At 50.0% G+C, this 22,500-nt stretch overlaps 1 protein-coding gene across 4 annotated transcripts in view; it reads left to right on the top strand.

Annotated features, from left to right (window-relative positions):
- Positions 1-22,500, top strand: part of dop1a (DOP1 leucine zipper like protein A) — a 37,718-nt gene that overhangs the window by 8,922 nt on the left and 6,296 nt on the right. For 3 of the 4 annotated variants that reach the window (XM_048260356.1, XM_048260354.1, XM_048260358.1), the window contains 23 exons: positions 224-343; positions 459-576; positions 1,591-1,620; positions 2,571-2,840; positions 6,052-6,664; positions 7,295-7,563; positions 7,694-7,846; positions 8,047-8,147; positions 8,556-8,842; positions 9,269-11,097; positions 11,736-12,397; positions 14,163-14,274; positions 14,658-14,840; positions 15,273-15,398; positions 16,875-17,009; positions 17,875-17,930; positions 18,124-18,228; positions 19,041-19,107; positions 20,102-20,246; positions 20,544-20,623; positions 20,959-21,068; positions 21,774-21,923; positions 22,169-22,230. In XM_048260356.1, the coding sequence (XP_048116313.1) occupies positions 224-343; positions 459-576; positions 1,591-1,620; positions 2,571-2,840; positions 6,052-6,664; positions 7,295-7,563; positions 7,694-7,846; positions 8,047-8,147; positions 8,556-8,842; positions 9,269-11,097; positions 11,736-12,397; positions 14,163-14,274; positions 14,658-14,840; positions 15,273-15,398; positions 16,875-17,009; positions 17,875-17,930; positions 18,124-18,228; positions 19,041-19,107; positions 20,102-20,246; positions 20,544-20,623; positions 20,959-21,068; positions 21,774-21,923; positions 22,169-22,230 (5,783 nt within the window). The remainder of the gene's footprint in view (positions 1-223; positions 344-458; positions 577-1,590; positions 1,621-2,570; positions 2,841-6,051; positions 6,665-7,294; positions 7,564-7,693; positions 7,847-8,046; positions 8,148-8,555; positions 8,843-9,268; positions 11,098-11,735; positions 12,398-14,162; positions 14,275-14,657; positions 14,841-15,272; positions 15,399-16,874; positions 17,010-17,874; positions 17,931-18,123; positions 18,229-19,040; positions 19,108-20,101; positions 20,247-20,543; positions 20,624-20,958; positions 21,069-21,773; positions 21,924-22,168; positions 22,231-22,500) is intronic. The other variant, XM_048260357.1, reaches the window with a different exon arrangement.

Below are 22,500 nucleotides of genomic sequence, written 5' to 3'. Positions count from 1 at the left end.
CACACACACACACACACACACACACACACACACCATGCCATGCCAATACATATAGTCCTGCATGAACTCAAGCACATTCCAGAATCAGTGCATATTATGTATGTTTTCTTTACGTTGAATTAGGTCGGTTTACTGGGTATCATTGAATGCTTTTACCTGTAAAATGGGATAAGATGAATTGTAATGGTGTAACGGTATGTTTTCAACGTTGCTTGTCATTTAGTAAACTACGAGAGAACAAGAAGACTGCTGAACTCATCAAAACAGCCAACCTTCTGTTCAACTCTTTTGAGCCATATTACATGTGGGACTACATCGCTCGCTGGTTTGAAGACTGCTGCAGGTGTGTGTGTGTGTGACTGTATGTGTGTTTGTTTGTGTGCCCAAAGAATTGCTCCAAATTTGGTCAAGCAGTACAGACTGATAGCATTAATGGTTTAATGGCTTCTCTTTATCAGGAAAACCCAGAGTAGCCATCAGAATGCCCCGGTGCATGCTGGGAGCTCTGAGCCTGCAGCCCTGTCTCTGCTGGAGTTTTGTGAGCTCATAGACTTTCTGTTGGACATCGTGTCCCTGGTGAGTCTTTCTCTGCCTATCTCTAGCTACTATTCTATCTCTTCATCTCTCTCTTTCTCTTTCCTCAGGCTTGTCTTTCTTTCTTTCTTTCTTTCTTTCTTTCTTTCTTTCTTTCTTTTTTCTTTCGCTGATGCATTTCAGATGCATTTGACGACCATGTAGCGGTGCAAATAGCAGCAGTATCTGTGTGAATCTAGACATAGCCCCTGGCTAGTAGTAGTAGTGCTTATAGTAATGGCTCATTGACACAATAGGCCAACTCATTTCTAAGCAAATGTGTACGTCTCCTTCCTTTCAGCAGGAATAGCAGTGATGGAAGTGATCATAGATCTAAGTGTAGCACACTCAGGTCAATTCACTTCCTCCCAGCACACACAATACAGAATGTGTTTAGTGTGGGCAAGGCCTTTATTTGTCTGGTGACTTCACAAGGCCCACGCACAGCACTGCAGCTCATTATATGCAGTGTTATGTTTCACTAATGTGTGTGTGTGTGTGTGTGTGTGTGTGTGTGTAAAAGCATCTAAAAGTATCTAAAAGTAGAGACGCTCCTGATGGAATTGTGAGAAGGCTGTGCTGTCTGTGTGGAGAGTGTTAATGAGTCCTGCTGAATGATCTTGTGTGAAATGCTCTAATTCTGACATGTTCTTCTGCCAATGATGCTGTGTCCTCACCTGAGTTGTGTGTGTGTGTGTGTGTGTGTGTGTGTGTGTGTGTGTGTGTGTGTGTGTGTGTGTGTGTGTGTGTGTGTGTGTGTGTGTGTGTGTGTGTGTGTGTGTGAGATATGTGTGGTCTGCATCTATGTGAATGACTGCAGGCGCACACAAGAGGGAGTGTGTGTGTGTGTGTGTGTGTACACATGGCTGCAGGTGCCTGTGTGTGTGTGTGTGTGTGTGTGTGTGTGTTTAGCCTACTCTGTCCGCCTTGAAGTGTGTTTTCTGTCCTCTGCTTTGCTTTGCCCATGTCTACTCAAGCCCTGTGCTCTCTCTCTCTCTCTCTCTCTCCTCCGTGAAGCCTACTAGAAGCATGCGGGTTATCTGCCAGGTACAGTAATGTCTGCTCTTTCCTCTCTCTCTCTCCACTTCCCCCCTGACTCCCTTCCAGAAGCATCCAAACAAACACTGTTAATGAACCACATCAATTTATTAATGATACAGTCTCCAGGCAACAATGCAGTGATCACAGTCAACAGGAATTAACCAACCACATCAGTTAATTACCATTATTAGTCGGTCACCAGGCAACCGCGCACACTTCACAGACAGGAATATCTGAACAGAGCTATTAATGAACAAATTGATGAAGCAGGACGTCAGCCATGTCACCAGGCTAACGTGCACACCACTCCCCACACCACACATGGTCAGCGGCAGCTTGCATAGCTCTGAAGGCTTAAACTGCCAATGGGTGTGTTTCCGGACAAAAGAAATAAGTGAGCACTTAGAGTGAGTCATAGGACAATTTTCATTTCACTGCTAAAAATACGTAGGTGCTCAGAGGTGAGTCAAACAAATGATTGTGTGTGTGGAGAAGGTGTGTGTATTGTTTGGATGGTGCAGGAAGGGGAGCCCTTAAGCCCTTTGTGTTATTAAGTCTGTCTGCCGTCCATCTTGCATGGGCTTCACTTTTTCTCCAACTCCGAGTGTTTTTGAAAAACACTTCCATTGTATTTGATTTTTTTTACTTTATTTTTCTTTATTGTTCATCTGTGGTGTGACACGGTGTAGCCACTGTAGGTGGTTGGGTTTGTACAGTATTTAACATATTGTTGTGTTCAATTGGAATCTCAATCTCAAAGAAGACAGTTATTCTCTCAAATTTAAACGCATGTACAGTATGTATAAACTCTGTATTCCTTCTATGAGGCACACAAAGCTAGATGCAGATTTAATTTATTTATCATCTGACATGAAAGCCCTGTCCAACATGTTGATGAGATTCCTAGCTGTGTGACCCCACACTCTGCCCTGACCTTTGCCCTCTGACCCCTCCAGGAGACGTACATCGAGATCCAGACGGAGCACCTGCCCCAGCTGCTGCTGCGGATGGTGTGTGCGCTGACGGCCCACCTGCAGTCCCTGGGCCTGGGGGAGCTCACCCACTGCCTGCGCCTCTGCTCCAAGATCCTCAGCAAGGTGCAGCCCCCTCTCGTCTCCCCCCTCAGCCTCCCCCAGGGGTCCGCCGCCACCGCCGCCCCCACCCCCACCACCCCGACGCCCACATCCAGCACCGCACCACCAGCCCTGTGCAGGGAGGACAGGCGGGTAAGGCATCTCTCTCTGGGACCTCCAGGGATGGGGGTGGGTTGCGGGAATGTAGTGGATAAGGAGCCGGGTTTGCATGCAGTAGACTGAAAAGTCATGAGTTCGAGTCTGAGTCCTGCCACCGCTGTGCCCTTGAGCCCGAGTCAATTCTTCGACATCTGTATGTTGCTTTGGGTAGATAAAGAAGAGATCAAAAAAGATAAAGAAAGGTTGGGTCACAATACTGGACGTTAAACAACAAAGATGAGCTGATTGTAGTCATTGGGCCCTAGTTCAAGATGGGCAATGACCTTCAGGGTAGAGGTGGACATCCTGATTTAAGTCCTAAGACAGAACTGATGACTCTCAACTGCATATTTCCTTGTTCATCACTTTTTCAAACAAAAAATTCAAACCATTTTTATGCAATTCTTCACAGTAGTAAAGTAGATCACTGAATGAGGATGTCATATCTTTGTCATACCTGTCATCCTATAAGGAAGGAGAAAGGAAATCACAAAATACTTATCTACAGTACATACAGTATGAACATGCAAGCATAGTTTATGTTTTATAGAGGGATATGGTTTTAAGAGAACTAGGTTGGAGTGAATGTCCACGGCAGTGTGCTATTGTTAAAGTCATTTGTCACAGTATTGACGCAATATTTTCCCTTGATCAGGAATCGGGCATCTCTTGTTGTAACTACAAACAACCCAAACTAGCCCCTAAGGACGTGAATGGAGCATGTCCATAGTATAATCAGTTGCTTAAATTTCCCAGTTTCCTGTTCTTTTCATCTCACTGAGGCCAAGGGCGCTCTCTGATGCTGTTGGCACCAGCGTATAGGCTGCACGTGTGTGCCAAACACACACACACGCACACACACACACACACACACACACACACACACACACCTCTTTATAGGTGGTTTGTGTATTCTCACAAACAGGGGAAGAACTTTCTTCTTTACTTCACCATGAAATGGCATGGCTCAACTTAAAACGACAGACGACAGTCTCTTTATGTGGAATGAAAAAAGAACCATCTAAAGCGACATCTAAGCTGTTTTTCATTTAATCACCAGGGAGTGATGTGCTGGAATGCCATGCTGTTGTGAACACATGTCGTGCCAGCCCCATGCCCCCCACCCCCTCACCCCCCCATACCAAAACAACCCTGCTTAGTGTCCTCTTTATGGTCCCTTGCTCCAACTTGACAGACACAGGCCTTGTTGCCTGCATGTTTTTGTGCGTGCGTGTGTGTGTGCGTGTGTGTGTGTGTGTGAGAGAGAGGGAGAGGGGGACAGAGTTAGACAGGGAACAGAGGCTTTGGTTGGGACTCGGGGGGGCCCTGCAGGGACTGGCCAGATCTGGCCTGTGTCCTCCCTCCCCACAGGCGTTGGCCCAGAAACAGGCCTGCTGCTCTCTGATGGTCCCCCACTACCCCTGCGCCTGTCCCCCACCTCCTGGAGCCATGCCTGACAAAGTGGGCAGGATGGTCCAGGGTCTGGCACCATGACCTATGTATGTGGGTATTTGTGTGTGTGTGTGTCTGTGTGTGTGTTTGTGTATTTGTCTGTGTGTGTGCATATGCAGTTGTAGCTTCAACTGGACAGGCCTGCTCTGTGTGTGTGTGTGTGTGTGTGTGTGTGTGTGTGTGTGTGTGTGTGTGTGTGTGTGTATATTTGTCTGTGTGTGCGCATATGCAGTTGTAGCTCCAACTGGACAGGCCCGCTTTGTGTGTTTGTGTGTGTGTTTGTTTGTCTTATGTATGTATACATGTGTTTTGCTATTCTTTATGTGTCAGTGTGTGCGTGTATGTGAGTTAGGCATGTTGTGCAGATCCATTATGTGTGTCCGTGTCCATGCATGCCTGTGAGTGCGAGCGCATGCGTGTGTGTGTGTGTGTGTTTGTTTGTTAGTGAGTCCTTATGTGCGAGGAGCACATTAGAGCATGTGCATGTGTCTCCCTCACTCTCCCGGTCGGCTACCTGGCTGCCTCCGTGTGTGGAGTTGTGGACGCAGTGAGGCGGAAGGAAACAAGGGCGGGGACCTGGCCCGCTGTCCCAGGGTGGGCGCCGGGGCACCAGAGAGCCGGAGGGGCGGAGAGGGGAGGCTAGCGTGGCGTTGCAGGGGGCCGAGGGGACTCGGGGATCGGGCTCATCTCGCAGCTGCGCCCCTCTCTCTCTCTCTCTGGAGGAGCCCGCAGGGCCTCGTGGGTCTGTCCTCTTCATCCAAGCGGAAGTTTGCCCCATCTCCTCCTCCTCATACACACTCCTGCCCCCCACCCCTCCGGCTACACCCCCACATTCTGTGTCTCCTCTGGGCTTTGCTCAGACGGCCTGCCATCTGAGCCAACTCTTTGCCCCCCCCCCAAAAAGCCAACCCCCTACAGCAGAAGTGCATGCTGGGATGCCCTAGAGGCATGTTTATGTTTGTGTGTTGTGTGTGTGTGTGTTGATTGGTGAGGCTGCAGGGCATTTTTTGTGTACTGCCCCCCTCCAATCAGGGAAGGCTCTACTCAGTTCTGGTCTCATGTGCAGAAATGCATGCTGGGAGGCCCAGACTCTCAACAGCTGTGTTGCTCCCCGTTGCTTCTCTCTGTATGTGTGTGTTAAGGGACGGTGGTGGGGGAGTCACTGTACACTGACCTCCCCTGTGTCCTCTCTGGGGCTGAGAGGTGTGGGTAGTAGGCCCAGTAGAGACTAGCGCAGAGAGAGCATGTGGCATGAGTTTTTTTAAAACGCAGTCTTCTGTGGGTGTTTGTCAAGCTCTCCAGATCGTTGTTTGTGTTCTGCCTCATGTCTGATTAAAAAGCGTGTCATTTGAGGCCAAGGTGCCAGCTGTCACTCACTCCATTGCATCTCACCTGGAGAAAAAATGCTCGCTGACAAGACAGGGCCTCACCAAGTGACCGATGGTGATGGCTCTACGTCTATGTCCATTTACTGAGGCAGTCGTCCATATTGAAAACCAGTTGCAACACATTTATTGACCTCATGATTTATGTTTGCATAGTAGACATTCAGATCATCCTCAGGGCTGGAAGTTCTCAGGAACACGGCTGGAATTCACATGTTGGCCAAGCCGATATGAACAGAGATAGTAGATAATAGAAAACTGCTTTGGAAATGTCTCACTTCAGGCACATAAATGCTCCCTGCCAGCATCTTAAGACCCTGTGTCTGATATTTCTCTGTCTGTCTGTCTGTATATCTCTCTCTCTTTAGTCTTTGCCGTCATCTCTGGAGCTTCCCGCCGTGCCTGGCGAGGTGTTTGAGGACAGCAATGGTCACGCTGCCGGCGGCCGTTCCTCCGAGAACAGCTTCACCGATTTCGTCCAGTACCAGGAGGACGGCGAACGGCCGCAGCAGGACTCCGTCCACTCCCCTGAGGACCCCTCCACCTCCTCCACCACCACCCCCACCACCACCACGCCAACCACTCCGCGGCCCCCTCCCAGGTCTGGCGCGGCCCTCAGCAAGCCTCAGGACAGTAAGCCAGTCATGCAGTGCTGTCTGGAGCAGTTCCAGCACTTCCTGTCCCGCCTCATCACTCTCTACATCACTTCCCCCTCCGCCGCCCACAGCAACGGTGCCACCACCACAGGGGTCACAGAGCTCAAGCGGCCGCTGCCCCAACCCCCCAAAATGGACACGCTGAAGGTCGGGGTGCCGCCAAGGCCGGGGGGGGGAGAGGAGGAGGAGGAGGGTGAGCCGGAGCGGACGGAGTGTCAGGCGGCCTTCACGGCGGCCTGTCAGCTCTTCCTGGAGTGCTCCAGCTTCCCCGTCTACATCGCCGAGGGCAACCTCAAGGCCACGCCCAGCAGGGAGGAGCTGTCAGGTAAGAAGATGCACCTCTCAGAGGCATACGTGTGTCAGGTGAAAGGAATGGTGATGGTTTCAGTGTGATTATTCCCAAACCACGAGTCCATACCACCAGTTCAGGTGTCGTTTCACCGTTCATGTACTCTGTGTCATTGTTTGTGAGAACATATCCACCAAAAGAGGGCAGTAAGGCGTGTGAGGAGAGAGAAAAGATAAAGAGAGGGATCAAAGCCTTTTTAGGCAAGTCCCTCCACTCGGCGGCCATAATTGCAACGCATTTTGGGCACTTATCAGGCATTTATTTTGGGCAGAACTGCGCTTGCGCAAGGCTTCACCATCACAACATATGAGTGGCACGGCGTATTCACATGTCACATGACAGTGGAAAGAGCGGAATATGTGTAGATGACTGTGCTACGCACTAACCACATACATTTCTATGGGAGAGTTTTTGATTGCTCTGTCTCCTCATTAGAAAGTCTCTGAAGGGATGGCTAACAATGTGAAACAATTACATTTATTTAGCAGGAACTACACCTGTGTAATGCTGCCATCAGATAGCAAAAATTAAAAATAATGAGGCTGAAATAGACTCTTCCCACAACCCTCCTTTCTGATGTGATGTGATGCACTTGTTGGCCAGCAGATGGCGAGTGCCCTGCGGGTTGGCTGCAGTGTCTGATGGACGCGTGCTGCGCTCCGGTGGACTTCAGCATCCAGGGTGTGGCCATCTCCCTCCTCATGGACCTGGTGGGGCTCACCCAGTCCGTCGCCATGGTGACGGCCGAGCGGGTGGGCAGCGCGGACCCGGCCCCGCCCATGAGCCCCAGCCAAGGCCGCGTCGCCGTGGTGATCAGGCCACCCCTCACGCAGGGCATCCTCAAGTACATCGCTGACAAGACCAACTTTTTTAAGGTGCAGTGCAGTGTGTGTGTGTGTGTGTGTGTGTGTTTCTTTCTTTCATGTTCTCTGCTGTCTTTTATCCTTGCTCAGTCAATTCCTAATATTTTTCCATCTTAAATAATCCCCCCTCTCCTCCCTGTAGACTGTAGCTCTGATCCTGTGGGAGCAGTTGGATGAGGGGACCCCGCAACATCATCAGCGCAGCGTGGAGCTCTTCTACCAGCTGCACAACCTGGTGCCCTCCTCCAGCATCTGTGAGGATGTCATCAGCCAGCAACTCATGCACAGAGACAAGGTACACACACACACGCGCCTACACACACACACACACACATGCGCCTACACACACAAAAAACACACACGCCCACACGCCCACACACACACGCACACACACGCACACACACGCACACACACACACACACACACATGTAGCAACAGGATAGACACACACACATTCATGTAATACATTCTCAACTGTTTTTTGTGTCGTGTTAGAGGGTGCGTCTGGAGGCCCATGTGAAGTTCTCTGTGCTGTGGCACCTCACCAGGGACCTGAACATCACCAAGTCTTCCCCTTTCAACCGCACTTTTGACCGGTAGGCCTCCGCCGCACTACAGCCTCCCCCTGCTTAAAAACTATGCAGTATTTTGGAGCCTTTCTTTATTTATTTATTTATTTATTTATTTATTTATTTATTTATTTGGGGTTGTTTGGTTTGGTTTTTTGACATCTCGTCTACTGCTCTTGATTCTTTCTTACTTCTCGCACTCTCTCATCCATCTCACCCCCTCTGACTCTTTCTCTTCCCCTCCAGCTCTTAGTGCTCATAGCCTGAAGGGCATCACAGAAATGGAATGATTTATTTGACTTAATGGATTAAAGGGTTTTTAGACATCTTTCTCTCTCTCTCTCTCTCTCTCTCTCTCTCTCTCTCTCTCTCTCTCTCTCTCTCTCTCTCTCACACTCTCTCTCACTCTCTCTGCTCTCCCCCGTCCTTGCTCAGGTCTCTGTTCATCATGCTGGACAGCCTGACGTACTGGGACGGCTCGGCGAGCGCGGTGGGCCGGGCATGGCTGGACCAGGTCCTGCAGCGGCACGACATCGCGCGCGTGCTGGAGCCCCTGCTGCTGCTCCTGCTGCACCCCAAGACGCACCGCGTGTCCATCCAGCGCGTCCAGGCGCAGCGTCACTGGGCCCAGAACTTCCCCCAGCCGGGCCAGTCCGAACCCCCCGACCCAGAACGCGACCCGTCCGAGCCCATCTATATGAGGGACTTGGGTTTCTCTGATAGTAAGACGGCAGGGCTCTCTGTTTCTGTTTTCACTGAGCTCCAAGGAGAGGTCGTGCATGTGTATGTCAGTGTATTCTCAAGGTCCTTTCACACCTGTCTGAATTTGTATTCGCACGAAATCATGCTGGTAATTAAATACATATTCTTGTTAGTCGCAAACTGGACGAAATTTGAAAAACAATTCTGCCTGATTTTGTGGGAATATTTAGTCAGAAAAGCCGGACTTGGTGTGAAACAGCTTTCATTCTTTTTTTCTTGCAGATTTTCATTTGTTTTCACTGATCAGATCCAGAGAAGGTTTGAGCCTGACAGGATGGCTAGATTTTCAAAAGTTGAACTGTACAGAAAGTGATTTTTTTTATTTTCCTTGTTTCCACTGTTTCTTACATATTAAACTGTTCGTTCATTTTCTGTCACACTCTCAGACTTCGGCCATGGCGACAGTCTGAGGGGTGGGCAGGGCCATGTCCATCTCCTCCCACTGGACGACATGGAGCCCTTCAGCCTGACGGTCAACCCCCTGAGCGACAGCCTGTCCCTGCTCAGCCTGAGCAGTGAGAATCTGCAGCTGTGTGGCGACTACGCACCTCCTGACCAGCAGGGGGAGCCTGCGAGCTCCGACTCCAGCGGCTCCAACAACTCCACTATCGACAACGGCAGCTTCGAGGAGCCCGAGGCGGGAGGCGAAGGTGGAGAAGGTGGTATTACCGAGAACGGGTGCGACTCCACAGGAGAGCCAGCGGAGGGCGCAGCGGAGGATGAGGAGGCCGAAGCGGAGGTGGTGGAGGAGGAAGAGGAGGTTGTGTCCACGGTGATGGCGGAGCTCCTGGACAGGGTGGTGCAGGCGGTGGAGGAGAGCTCGGCGGACACCCCATCTCCCCCCGAGGCCTGGCCACAGACGGACGCGGACAGCATCCACTCCTCGTCCTCCTCGTCCGCCTCCATCATGGACACCCCTGCGAGCCAGAGGCTGGCCCTGGGGCCCTTCCCAGCCGGTGCTCAGCACAGGACACTGCCGGAGCTGGTGGCCGGGGGTACTCTGGAGTTCCTCTCCATCGCTGCCGCCACCAACACCACCTCCGTCTCCGAAGCCCCCAGCCCCGTGGCCTCCGCCACCATCACCCCCCTCCCCGCCTCCATCCTCCCCAGGGCCGAGGAGCACCGCGAGGGCATCACCCGGCACAGCTCGTCCCCCTCCATCGTCATGCTCCCGGACAGCAGCTGCAGCAGCAGCAGCGGCGTGGGCGTCGGCGGGAGCACCACCACGGCCAGCGTGGCGGGCAGCAGCGTCGGGGGTTCGTCGACCGACCTGAGCGTCCTCCTCCACGCCGACGACCCACAGGCCCGCAAGCGCAGCCACAGCAGCACGCAGCTCAGCCTCAAGGGCAAGATCATGGAGCGGCTAGCGGCGGCCGACAAGTCCCCCGGCGCCAAGCCCAAGGTCAAGAAGGCCAAGCGCAAGGAGGAAGAGCGCCGACGACAGCAACAGCAGCAGCAGCAGCAGCAGCAGCAGCTTCTCCAGGCCGGACGCAGCCGGCCGGCCAGCATCTTCTTCGGGGACAGCCTGGACCTGGAGAACTGGTACAGCTGCGGCGAGGGCGAGGTGTCCGAGATCGAGAGTGACGTGGGCTCTCCCAGCGGAGGCGCCGAGGCCGGAGGAGGAGGAGGAGGAGGAGGAGCAGGCGGCGGCGGTGGCTCGAAGCAGCGTCTCTCCTCCTCCTGCACCTCCCCCGCGCCTCCCCGCTTCAACATCCACCCGCTGTACCAGCACGTGCTGCTCTACCTGCAGCTGTATGACTCGTCGCGCACGCTGCACGCCCTCTCGGCCGTGGCGGCCATGCTGCGCGCCTCGCCGGCCGCCTTCGTCTCGGCCATCGCCACCACGGGCGTCACGCACACGCACACGCCGCAGCTCTCGCTGCTCCAGAACCTGCTGGCGCGGCACCGCGTCTCCGTCATGGGCAAGGACTTCTACTGCCCCATCCCGCAGCAGGACGCGCACGCCGCCCACCCCTTCCGCGGCGCCATGTTCCTGGAGGTGGTGCTGCTGCTCTGCCTCTACTTCCTGCGCAGCTACTACGCCGCACACGTGGCCGCCACCGCCCAGGACCTGGCCGGCAACCGCGCCATGCAGCTGACCAGCGTGGAGGTGCTGACGCTGCTCTTCGGCGAGCTGGCCAAGGTGATCGGCGGCTCGGCCAAGGGCTTTGCCAGTTTCATCAGTGACTTGCTGTCCAAGTGCAAAGTGCAGAAGGTGAGGAGCCTGCTGCTGAGTATCAATCGGATCTTTAAACACTGTGTGTGTGTGTGTGTGTGTGTGTGTGTGTGTGTGTGTGTGTGTGTGTGTGTGTGTGTGTGTGTGTGTGTGTGTGTGTGTGTGTGTGTGTGTGTGTGTGTGTGCGCGCGCGCGTCAGGGCCTAAAACACTCTGCAGTGTCTCATTAGGGGTACGCCTCTCAGTCGCTGTCCAAGTACAGAGAGTGAATGCAGGTTCTGTGTATCAATCAGAGTCCTTGTGTCCTTGTACACTTTCTCCTGAAAGTCTCCACAGAGGCATCCTGTAATAGCACTCTTGTTGTACCTTGTGCTACCCCAATTATGTTAAGGAGTAGACACTTGTTAATATATTTTTTAATCAGCATCCAGACATTTGACTTTACCTGATGTGATTAAATAAACTCCAACTGAAGTTTCTCCTGGTGACGGATGTGTCTAGACTGTCAGGTCCATGGGGTGCATAAATGTATTGAAGCATAAAGAGGTTTGTGTCCTCCATGTAGTGGACGATGAAACCAGTGAGAATAAAATAAAATAAATGAAATAAAAATGTAAGTATATGACGTGTAAATAAATAAATAAATAACAGTAAATGTTGTTGTGTGCGTCTTGTCAGGTGGTACTGCACTGCCTGCTCTCGTCCATCTTCAGCGCCCAGAAGTGGCACGAGCAGCGGTGCAGCGGCGCCAACGTGGCGGCGGTGGAGGAGGGCCTGTCGGAGGACAGCGTCATCAACCTGTCCGAGGACCAGCTGGACGGCTGCAGCGCCCTGCAGTCCCAGCTGCTGCGTCTGCTGCAGAGCCTGGTGGTGCTGGAGCACCGCGTGCTCACCCCCTCCGAGGACGGGCCCGACGCCGTGGCCGCTGGCGTGGCCGGGGCGGGCGTCAGCGGTGGTGGGGTCGTCGGCGGCGGAGTCGTCGGCGGTGGCGGCGTGGGAGCCGTTGGCGGGGGCGGTGTTGCGGGCGCCGGGGGAGCGTTCGAGCTCCTCGGGGGCGAGGTGGAGCACGTGAGTCCCCAGCAGCCCTTCACGTCGCTGCAGTACCTGCACGGACAGCCCATCACGGCGCAGGGCATGTTCCTGTGCGCCGTCATCCGGGCCCTGCACCAGAACCACGCCTGCAAGATGCACCCGCAGTGGATCGGCCTCATCACGGCCACGCTGCCCTACATGGGCAAGGTGCTGCGCCGTGTCGTGGCCTCGGTCACCCTGCAGCTCTGCCGCAACCTTGACAACCTGCTCCAGCAGTACCGCTACGAGACTGGACTCACCGACACCAGGTACCAGCAACCAAACCTCCACCACACAACTACACTGTGCTTAGGACTCATGGGAAAATATGGAACATCTAAACATTTTCTGTACCTACATACATACATTCATTCATTCATTCATTCATTCATTCATATATACATACCAGGCACCAGCAACGACACTCCACACAACATCACTGTTTAGGACTCATAGCAATATTCACTGTATGGACAAAAGTACTGGGACACCTGGCAATTAGCCCTACAGGAACTTTTGGGACACCACACTCTAAATATATATCGGAACGTCACATATGTCCAACCTCTCACGTGTATGTGTCACTTAATATTCATTTCTATACAAACCAAGACAGCGGATTCCTAAAGAAACGCAAGCACCCACACCATATGTTTATCAAAATTAGCTATGTACCAAAAATTACATTTTACCGTGACTTGAAGAGCTGTGAACAGTGTTGTAAGGCTGCGTGTACAAATCCGCTTGGAGCTCCAGTGGAATTTTGAATTGCGATGAGAATTCTCGGGCTAACTGTTGATGTGCCGTGAGAAAGGTTGGGAATAAGTACCCACCAGCCCAGCACTAAACTCCGAGTGTGGTAAACAAAATCATATTTCAGGCAGTAAAAGCCCCGGTAAGAACCAAACTAAATTTTGTTCAAATCTACACACCAATGGCTACTGAAAAATGTAAGGTTAATTTAGCAAATGTTATTTTGAAGTATTAAAAAACATCATTGTTATAGAATTTTTGAACGAAATGGTTGGTAATTAGCACGTTTACGATAGAAATGTAGCGTTTAATAGAAATAGAATTTTGACACACTGGCAGGAAAAATGGCTCTCTGATCAACAGCCTCCCAGCCATTTGCCGCCCAATATTGGTGGATCCCCCCACCACCAATCCACTCCCAAAACATATGTTGTCAACCGCTACATCTCTATTGGCATGTGAACGCTAGAACAGCTTCCACTCTTCTGGGAAGGCTTTACACACGATTTTTGGATGTGTATCTATCTGTGGGATTGTTTGCCCATTCATCCAGCATTTGTGAGGTCAGGACCCTGGCCCTGGCTCACATTCTCTGTTAGGACTTTAACATTCCTGATTTTGGCCAATGCTTTTTGTGCACAATGGTTTTAAGCCTCCAACGTCGTCTTCCAGGCAGCGCTCCATGGAAGGCACTAGGGTTAGGCAAGGGTTAGGCTTAGGTGCCTGGAAGTTGACGGTCGCAGTGCTGCCTTGAAGTCAGCGGTGGGGGCTTAAAACACCATTGAGCTCTTTTTGTCCAAACAACTTGGAGAGCATACGAAAAGAGTCAAAAGAGTATATATACGAAAAGGAATACATACATGAGTAGACACAGCTGCAGCACGAGTAGCTCTAGCCTCAAAAATACTGGTTACCCCTGATATGTTGATGTGTATGGTTTAATGTTGGACACAAGTCCATCAATAAAACATTGCCACTAGATGGCAATCTAAGACCACAGATTTAAGGGCTGCCACCTTGTGTGAACATTTGGAGTCAAAAATAGACATGCAAGAATGCACACATTACGCAAATGTGTATGGTGCCGTCATGCAGTATTAATGTTACAAATTAATGTGTCGTTGGTATTGGGCTGTGTGTGAGTGTGTGTGCGTGCAGTGATAGGATTGAAAACATACTGTATGTTGGCTGTGTGTATGTGTGCACATATACATTTGTGTATCCTTTCATGGTTGACTGTGTGTGTGTGTGTGTGTGTGTGTGTACTATGCTACTATGCAGACCCCAGTGGATGGCTTCGTGCATTCCTCCTGACCTGATTCTTACTGTTCTGGAGGGAATTACGGCCATCATCCACTACTGCCTGCTGGACCCAGCATCTCAATATCACCAGGTGGGGGCGATAGAGAACTACTAAAAATCACCTCAGTGTTCCAGTGTCCCTCATAGTCATTATAGACCTAGCACACACATTTCTTATCAAATGCTTAGCTCTCTCTGGCATGCCCTTGTGATGTGTATAGTTGAATGTTGTCTAAATGCTAAATATGTTCTGCTTGTGTGTGCCTCTCTACGTATGTGTGTGTGGGTTTATGTGTGTGATTGTGTCTGTGTATGTGTGTGTATTTGTGTGTATGTATGTGCATGTGATTGTGTGTGTGTGTATGTATATGTGTCTGTGTCTGTGTGTGATTGTGTATGTGATTGTGTGTGTGTGTGTGTGTGTGTGTGTGTGTGTGTGTGTGTGATTGTGTGTTATTTGTGCGCGTGCTTTAGCTCCAAGTGAGCGTAAACCAGAAGCACCTGGCGGAGGCGCGTGCAGGCATCCTGTCCATCCTGCACACTATCATGTCGTCGGTGACGCTGCTCTGGAGCGTCCTCTACCTGGTGGACAGCTCAGACCGGCCCGCCACCGCCTCCGCCTGCTACAGCTCCAACATCAACCTCGGCTCCACCAAGGTAACACACACACTGAGACATACACACACTTATATATACACACACACACACACACAAATACAAACTGGCACACACACGCACGCAGCCGTGACCTACTGGTTAGCGCTTCGGACTCGTAACCGGAGGGTTGCCAGTTCGAACCCCGACCAGTAGGAATGGCTGAAGTGCCCTTGAGCAAGGCTCCTAACCCCTCACTGCTCCCCGAGCGCCGCTGTAGCAGGCAGCTCACTGCGTCGGGATTATATTAGTGTGTGCTTCACCTCACTGTGTGCTGAGTGTGTTTCACTAATTCACGGATTGGGATAAATGCAGAGACCAAATTTCCCTAACGGGATCAACGGGAGTACACACACACACACACCCTGAGGTTTGGTGCCTTGCTGGTTTGTTTGACGCTGTGCTCTCTGGCGCCCCCCTTGTGTGTGGTTGTAGAACCTGCGGCAGCAGATCCTGGAGCTCCTGGGCCCCATCTCCATGAACCATGGGGCCCACTTCATGGCTGCCATCGCCTACGTGTGGAACGAGAGAAAACAGGTCAAGAGCTCCGCCAGGAACAAGGTACACCTCTGCCTACTGTTGCCTCTGATGTTGTAATTATGTGTGCGCACAAGACTGTGTGTGTGTGTCTGTGTGTGTGTACAGGTATATGTTTAAATTGCACAGCAGTTTTTACTCTCAGTGTCCAACTAATTGTGCCTACTAATGCAGTGCCCGTTCAAACATACCATTCCTGTAGAAAACCCGTAGCCCAATTACATGCCCGCAGGTATGCCTGCTTTAAAAATAGGATGATACGGAAAAGCATCATTCCAGCTAAGCATTCAATAATGAATACTGAATAGTATAATATATTAGCCTATAATTAATGTGCAGTAAGCAGAATTTAGGCATGGCTGCATGTGACATTTCTACAGATCAGAATGACATAAGCCTAACAGCTGTTTTTAGTTAAGGCTATATGTTTATTGTTAAGCTTATTGAATGACTTCCTGATTCTGAAGACAAAACCATTTTGTGGAATGATGCATCATCGTTTGGAATTTGCAACGATGTGACTCAATCTCTGGTAGGCTATATCTACCTATAGGTGACATCATGCAGCTCTGTCTGCCACTCGTTGTCTGTAGCTGATCGAAATGACATAAGCCTAAAGCTTTGTAAGGCTATGTTTAGCCTATTGAATAGCTGAACAATATAGAAGACAAACCATTTTGTAGAAATATGCATCATCATATAAGATGTGCAACAATGTGACTCAAAAACCGTCTTTGGTAGCATAAGTGACGTCGCTCTGTCTGCCACTCGGGACCATTAGCCTATCGCTCGTTTCAATTTGGGACCTTACAGTCGGAATTGTCGTTTGTTTATTCAAAATCTCAAGTCCAAAGTAGCCTGGGCTATTCCAAGCGTCAGTTTATTACACATACTTTTTATGTAGCCCAATTTTGAATAGCCACTACATACCCGTGTTTGTTGGCGTGCTGTTACAAAGTCCGTGGAATCATTTTATGCAAACAAACTGCATACAGGTAGTCTTTAGTATTGAGGTCAGGCATGTTAATCATCCAAACATCTTGCATCTTAACCCGTGATTCAGTGCTGCCAAAACTCTGCTTATCCTCTCTCTGTTGTCCTGAGCTGTGCTGTGTGAGAGGGGGAGTGGCTATGGTAGAGCGGAGAAAGCCAACGTGTGCTACTTTTACCGATATCTTTTGCCTTACTTATCCAAACAATTCCAAACTCGGCACTGCACATTTATGTGCCCATAGCAAGACACCTGTTGTTTCAAATCAATCGGACCATCGGTTCGAGAGATATGCAAATAACAGACACACACACACAGACAGACATTCCTGCAATGTATAGATATGCTGCATGTGAGAGTATTTGTGAAAATGTGAGTGTGTGACTGTACATTATTGTGTTGATCGTGTGTGTTTTTCTTTGTTAAACTGTATGTGTGTAATCATATCTGTGTGTGTGTGTGTGTGTGTGTGTGTGTGTGTGTGTGTGTGTGTGTGTGTGTGTGTTCAGGTGATCCCCGTGGCGTGTGAGGAGCAGTTGCTGCTGGTGGAGCTGGTGCGGTCAGTGAGCGCCATGCGGATGGAGACAGTCATCCAGACGGTCAAGGAGGTGCTCAAGCAGCCGCCCGCCATCGCCAAGGAGAAGGTACACTGGCCCGTCTGCACTTCCTGGACCACTAAAACTTAAACGCTCTTCACACGCCACTTTGCTTTTACACTCAGCTTCACTACCGAGCCAGTAAAAACACTAAAAGTACTTTTCCCATTCCACTCTACTCTATTTTTCTCTCTCTTTGTTTATTTGTGCTGAATTTCCAAGTCAGTTTGGATAGACACATCTGCCAAATCACTAAATCAAAATGTTCAACATTGCCACGATTTAGTTACAAAAATGTTCAACATTGCCACGATTTAGAACTACATTGCCACGAGGTAGTTCTGTATGGGAAGTAAAAATGGTTCTGTCCCTGTTTGAAGGCAAGGACCTTGTTTTATACACTGGTGTGAAACTTTATCTATGTAATTAATTATGTATAATGGACACTTTGAGCCTTTGGCTTTTGTCCTTTTCCAACAGTAGCTGTGCAGTCTAATTAATTAGGTATTGCTGTAAAAGATGTAAGTCTTAGCCTTTGGACGAGTTCAGTTTCTTCAGAGCTTTTCAGGCACAGACTCTCATTCAGCGTAGACAAAGACTTCCTTTCATTCTTTTAATAGTTTAACAGTAACAAATGTGCAGTGAAGTTCAGGCATTGTTAAGTGAAGGTAATGGATGCATCTCTTAACCTGCCTCCTGTGTAGTCATGGTAAAAATCTACACATTTGGAAGCAGACATAGCTTGTGGTTTTTGTCCACCCGCTCCTTCTAAACAAATGCTGCATAATGGTGTGATGCTTGTCTGCCTTTAGCTTTCATTGGACTGATGGTGTACTCTAGCCTAATGCTGATGCACCTGTGCCATGATGTTCCTCTTGTTTATTGACCCAACTCTCCTCCTCTCTCATCTCAGAAACATCTCTCTCTTGAAGTGTGTATGCTCCAGTTCTTCTACGCCTATGTGCAGAGGTAAGCAGATCTTGCAGATCTCTACCTGCAACATACCTTGCTCTGTGATGTGTGTGCGTGTGTGTGTGAGTGTGTGTGTGTGTGTGTGTGTGCGCGCAGAATATTTTTTTTTATGGATTGAGGGCTAGACTCTGGCTGGGCCACTCTAAAATGTTGACTGACATTGTGACATCACTGTGTGTGTGTCCTGCAGGATCCCAGTGTCCAGTCTGGTGGACAGCTGGCCGTCTCTTCTGGCTCTGCTGAAGGACTCGGTGCAGCTCGGCCTCCCCGCTCCAGGACAGTTCCTCATCCTGGGGTCAGTTCCCCCACTCACCCTCTCACTCACCCTCTCTCACCCTCTCTCTCAAACTCACTCACCCTCTCTCACCCTCTCACTCAAACTCACTCACCCTCTCACTCACCCTCTCTCACCCTCTCACTCACCCTCTCTCACCCTCTCACTCAAGCTCACTCACCCTCTCACTCAAACTCACTCACCCTCTCACTCACCCTCTCACTCAAACTCTCTCACCCTCTCTCACCCTCACTGACTCTCTTCACTCAAGCTCACTCACCCTCTCTCACCCTCTCACTCAGCCTCTTACTCAAACTCACCCTCTCTCTCACCCTCTCTCACCCTCTCACTCAAGCTCACTCACCCTCTCACTCAAGCTCACTCACCCTCTCTCACCCTCACTGACCCTCTTCACTCAAGCTCACTCACCCTCTCTCACCCTCTCACTCAAGCTCACTCACCCTCTCTCACCCTCTCACTCAAGCTCACTCACCCTCTTCACTCTCGCTCTCAGTCTTAAACTTGCTCTCACTCACTATCCCTCTCACTCTCACTCAGCTTTATTCTAAGTTAAGATGAGAAAAATAATATAGTTATATAATGCAGCCTTTTACTGTGTAAGAATAGATGTTATAATATCTAGTTGGAATGCACTGGCATGCCATTTAATGTTGTGGATATAGTGTTTGTGCATATTTGAGTACCATAAGCTTTTATGCTAAAATCCCTGCTGATCGATGAAATATGAGTGATGTGTAATATGGATACAGGTTGATAAATGTCTCATTAATGTGTATGTATGTTATAATGAACTCATGCATTGTTGTGTGTAGGGTCTTGAATGAGTTCATCCTGAAGAATCCCAACCTGGAGAGCAAGAAGGACCAGAGGGAGTTGCAGGTGAGTGGGCTTGTGCAGGTGCAGGTGATTGGGCTAGTGCAGGTGCAGTTGAGTGGGCTAGTGCAGGTGAGGTGGGCTAGTGCAGGTGCAGGTGAGTGGGCTAGTGCAGGTGAATGGGCTAGTGCAGGTGCAGGTGAGTGGGCTAGTGCAGGTGCAGGTGAGTGGGCTAGTGCAGGCGAGTGGGCTAGTGCAGGCGAGTGGGCTAGTGCAGGTGAATGGGCTAGTGCAGGCAAATGGGCTAGTGCAGGCAAGTGGGCTAGTGCAGGTGAGTGGGCTAGTGCAGGTGAGTGGGCTAGTGCAGGCAAGTGGGCTAGTGCAGGCGCAGGTGAGTGGGCTAGTGCAGGTGAGTGGGCTAGTGCAGGTGCAGGTGAGTGGGCTAGTGCAGGTGCAAGTGAGTGGGCTGGTTTAGGTGAGTGTGCAGGTGAATGGGCTAGTGCAGGTGCAGGTGAGTGGGCTGGAGTGCAGGTGAGTGGGCTAGTGCAGGTGCAAGTGAGTGGGCTAGTGCAGTTGCAGGTGAATGGGCTAGTGCAGGTGCAGGTGAGTGGGCTAGTGCAGGTGAAGGTGAGTGGGCTGGTGCAGGTGAATGGGCTGGTGCAGGTGAATGGGCTAGTGCAGGTGCAGGTGAATGGGCTAGTGCGGGTGCAGGTGAGTGGGCTAGTGCAGGTAAGTGGGCTAGTGCAGGTGAAGGTGAGTGGGCTAGTGCAGGTGCAGGTGAGTGGGCTGGTGCAGGTGCAGGTGAATGGGCTAGTGCAGGTGCAGGTGAATGGGCTAGTGCAGGTGCAGGTGAGTGGGCTGGTGCAGGTGAGTGGGCTAGTGCAGGTGCAGGTGAGTGGGCTAGTGCAGGTGAATGGGCTAGTGCAGGTGCAGGTGAGTGGGTTCTGTATTGTGTCACATATGTGTCTGTATTGTATTTTACCACAGAGTCAAATGGATTTGTCTGTACTTTGTGTGAATAGCTTTTAAAAGACAGACTACTCTCTGATGCTGTGTTCAGGACGTGACCCATAAGATCGTGGAGGCCATTGGGACGATCGCCGGCTCGTCCCTGGAGCAGACCACCTGGCTCCGGAGGAACCTGGAGGTCAAACCCTCGCCCCAGATCGTAGTGGACGGGTCCAGCTTGGAGGCTGATGTGGAAGGTGTGTGTTCCTGCCCTCGCTTGTGTGTGATAAGTTTGTGTGTGTCACCTGTGTGTGATGTGTATGTATTTCTGTGGTGCACTGTATTGGTGTGTGCATTATCTTTGTTGGCTAATTTCACAACTCATTTTGATGACTCTTGTTACTGTGGCTATTGTGCATGTGTGACTTATTTGTAGACATTTCACATGTCCATATACTGTATGTGAGTATATGCCACAGTGATGTCTGCATGCTGTTGTGTTGTCTCACTAATTGTGTGTGCGGGACTGTGTGTATATGTGTGTGTGTTTGCAGATCTCATGCTCACAGTGATGGAGGCTTCCAGCTTCACTCCATCTGTGTACAGCGTTCACGCCCTCACACTGCTGGCTGAGGTAAACCCAACGAACGTGCCCAAAACAGCACTGCGCAGCAGCTAACAGTTCATGTGATGGTCCTGCTCTGTAAGATTGGTTCTCCTGAAATTGAAGTACCAGTTATCTAACCAGGTTAAAAATAAGCTACCTTTGTGTCATAGCAAAGCTTTTGAGGCAACATACCTCGTTAACCACCAGTAGTGCAATGCTCACCTAAACACTAAACACTCCCTCCAGCACCAGTAGTGCACTGCTCACCTAAACACCCCCTCCCTGCTGCTCTCCTCACCAGTGTTTGTGTAATATGCATTAAAGCAATGGGGTGTGTGTGTGTGTGTGTGTGTGTGTGCTAGGTGCTGGCCCATCTTCTGGATATGGTGTTCTATAGTGATGAAAAGGAGAGGGTCATTCCTCTGCTGACAAACATCATGCACTACGTGGTGCCTTATCTTCGCAACCACAGGTACGGGATGATTACCACCACTACTAGTACTACTTCTGCTGCTACTACTACTACTACTGTTACTACTGTATGTATGTATGTGAGATGTGTATGCGCATTTATGTATGTAAGATATATGTGTGTTGTGTGTTTGTTGTGTTATGGTTGTATAAGCTACTGGATACCTAAAATTCCCCTCGGGATGAATAAAGTATCTATCTGTCTATCTATCTATCTATCTATCTACTACTACCACTACTACCACTACTGCTACTACTGCTACTACTGTTACTACCACTGTTACTACTACTACGTCTACTACTACTACTGCTATGCATATATCCACCGTTGTGCCCTTGAGCAAGGCACTTTACTTGTAATAATTCACATATGTAAGTTGCAATTGGATAAAAGCGTCAAGTACATAAATAAATAATAGTAAAATAATATACACACCTGTACACATTCATATCATATACACACACACACACACACACACACACACATACACAAACAGGCACACACAGACACACAGACACACAGGCACACGCACGCGCACACACACACACACACAGGCGCACACGCACACGCAAACACGCACACGCACACGCACACAGACACACACACACACACACACACACACGCACACAAATACAGAAGACCCACAAATTGGTATCTTTTTATCTTTCATCTTTGTCGATCTGTATACTTATAATCCCCTGGCAGTGCCCACAACGCCCCGAGCTACCGCGCGTGCATCCAGCTGTTGAGCAGCCTGAGTGGGTACCAGTACACGCGCCGTGCCTGGAAGAAAGAAGCCTTCGACCTCTTCATGGACCACACCTTTTTCCAGATGGACTCCTCCTGTGTCAGCCAGTGAGTAGTGACCCCCCTCTTTGACCTCTGTGAGCCATAAATGACTTTTCCGGGCATGATGGGTAATGATGTTTACCTTGGTATTGCTGTTTCAGAGTCACTATGCCCTCTGCATAGTGAATCTGTATGTTGTCACCAGTTCTTGATTTGTGGCATTTCTCTGGATGATTTTTCCAAGGACTGATGGGTAATGGAGTTCTTGTTAATTGAGTATGTTTTCATTTTCTGGTTGTTGTGCTTTGCAGCTGGAGGGCCATCATAGACCACCTGATGACACATGACAAGACCACCTTCAGGGATCTGATGAGTGAGTTGCAATGGCCGTCCATCTGATTGCTGTGTATTGCTGATACCAACTGAGGCTGAAATTTAGCTTTTAGGGGGGAGTTGAGAAGAAGCTCTTTGTATGCTGTCGCAGGAAACTAATGAGTTCTAGAGATAGGATCTCATTTCAGGAGTATATAACAAGCTGTCAGGTTTATACAGGGTCATTTAATATTGTGGAAAGCTCTCCTGAAATTACTGTTTGGTAATGAATATTAGTAGTGCCATTCTGCTGCAAAAATATATTCTTAAT

The sequence above is a fragment of the Alosa alosa genome, chromosome 13 (assembly GCF_017589495.1).
Source record: "Alosa alosa isolate M-15738 ecotype Scorff River chromosome 13, AALO_Geno_1.1, whole genome shotgun sequence".
Classification (NCBI taxonomy): domain Eukaryota; kingdom Metazoa; phylum Chordata; class Actinopteri; order Clupeiformes; family Clupeidae; genus Alosa; species Alosa alosa.
This window is presented reverse-complemented; position numbering and strand designations above follow the sequence as displayed.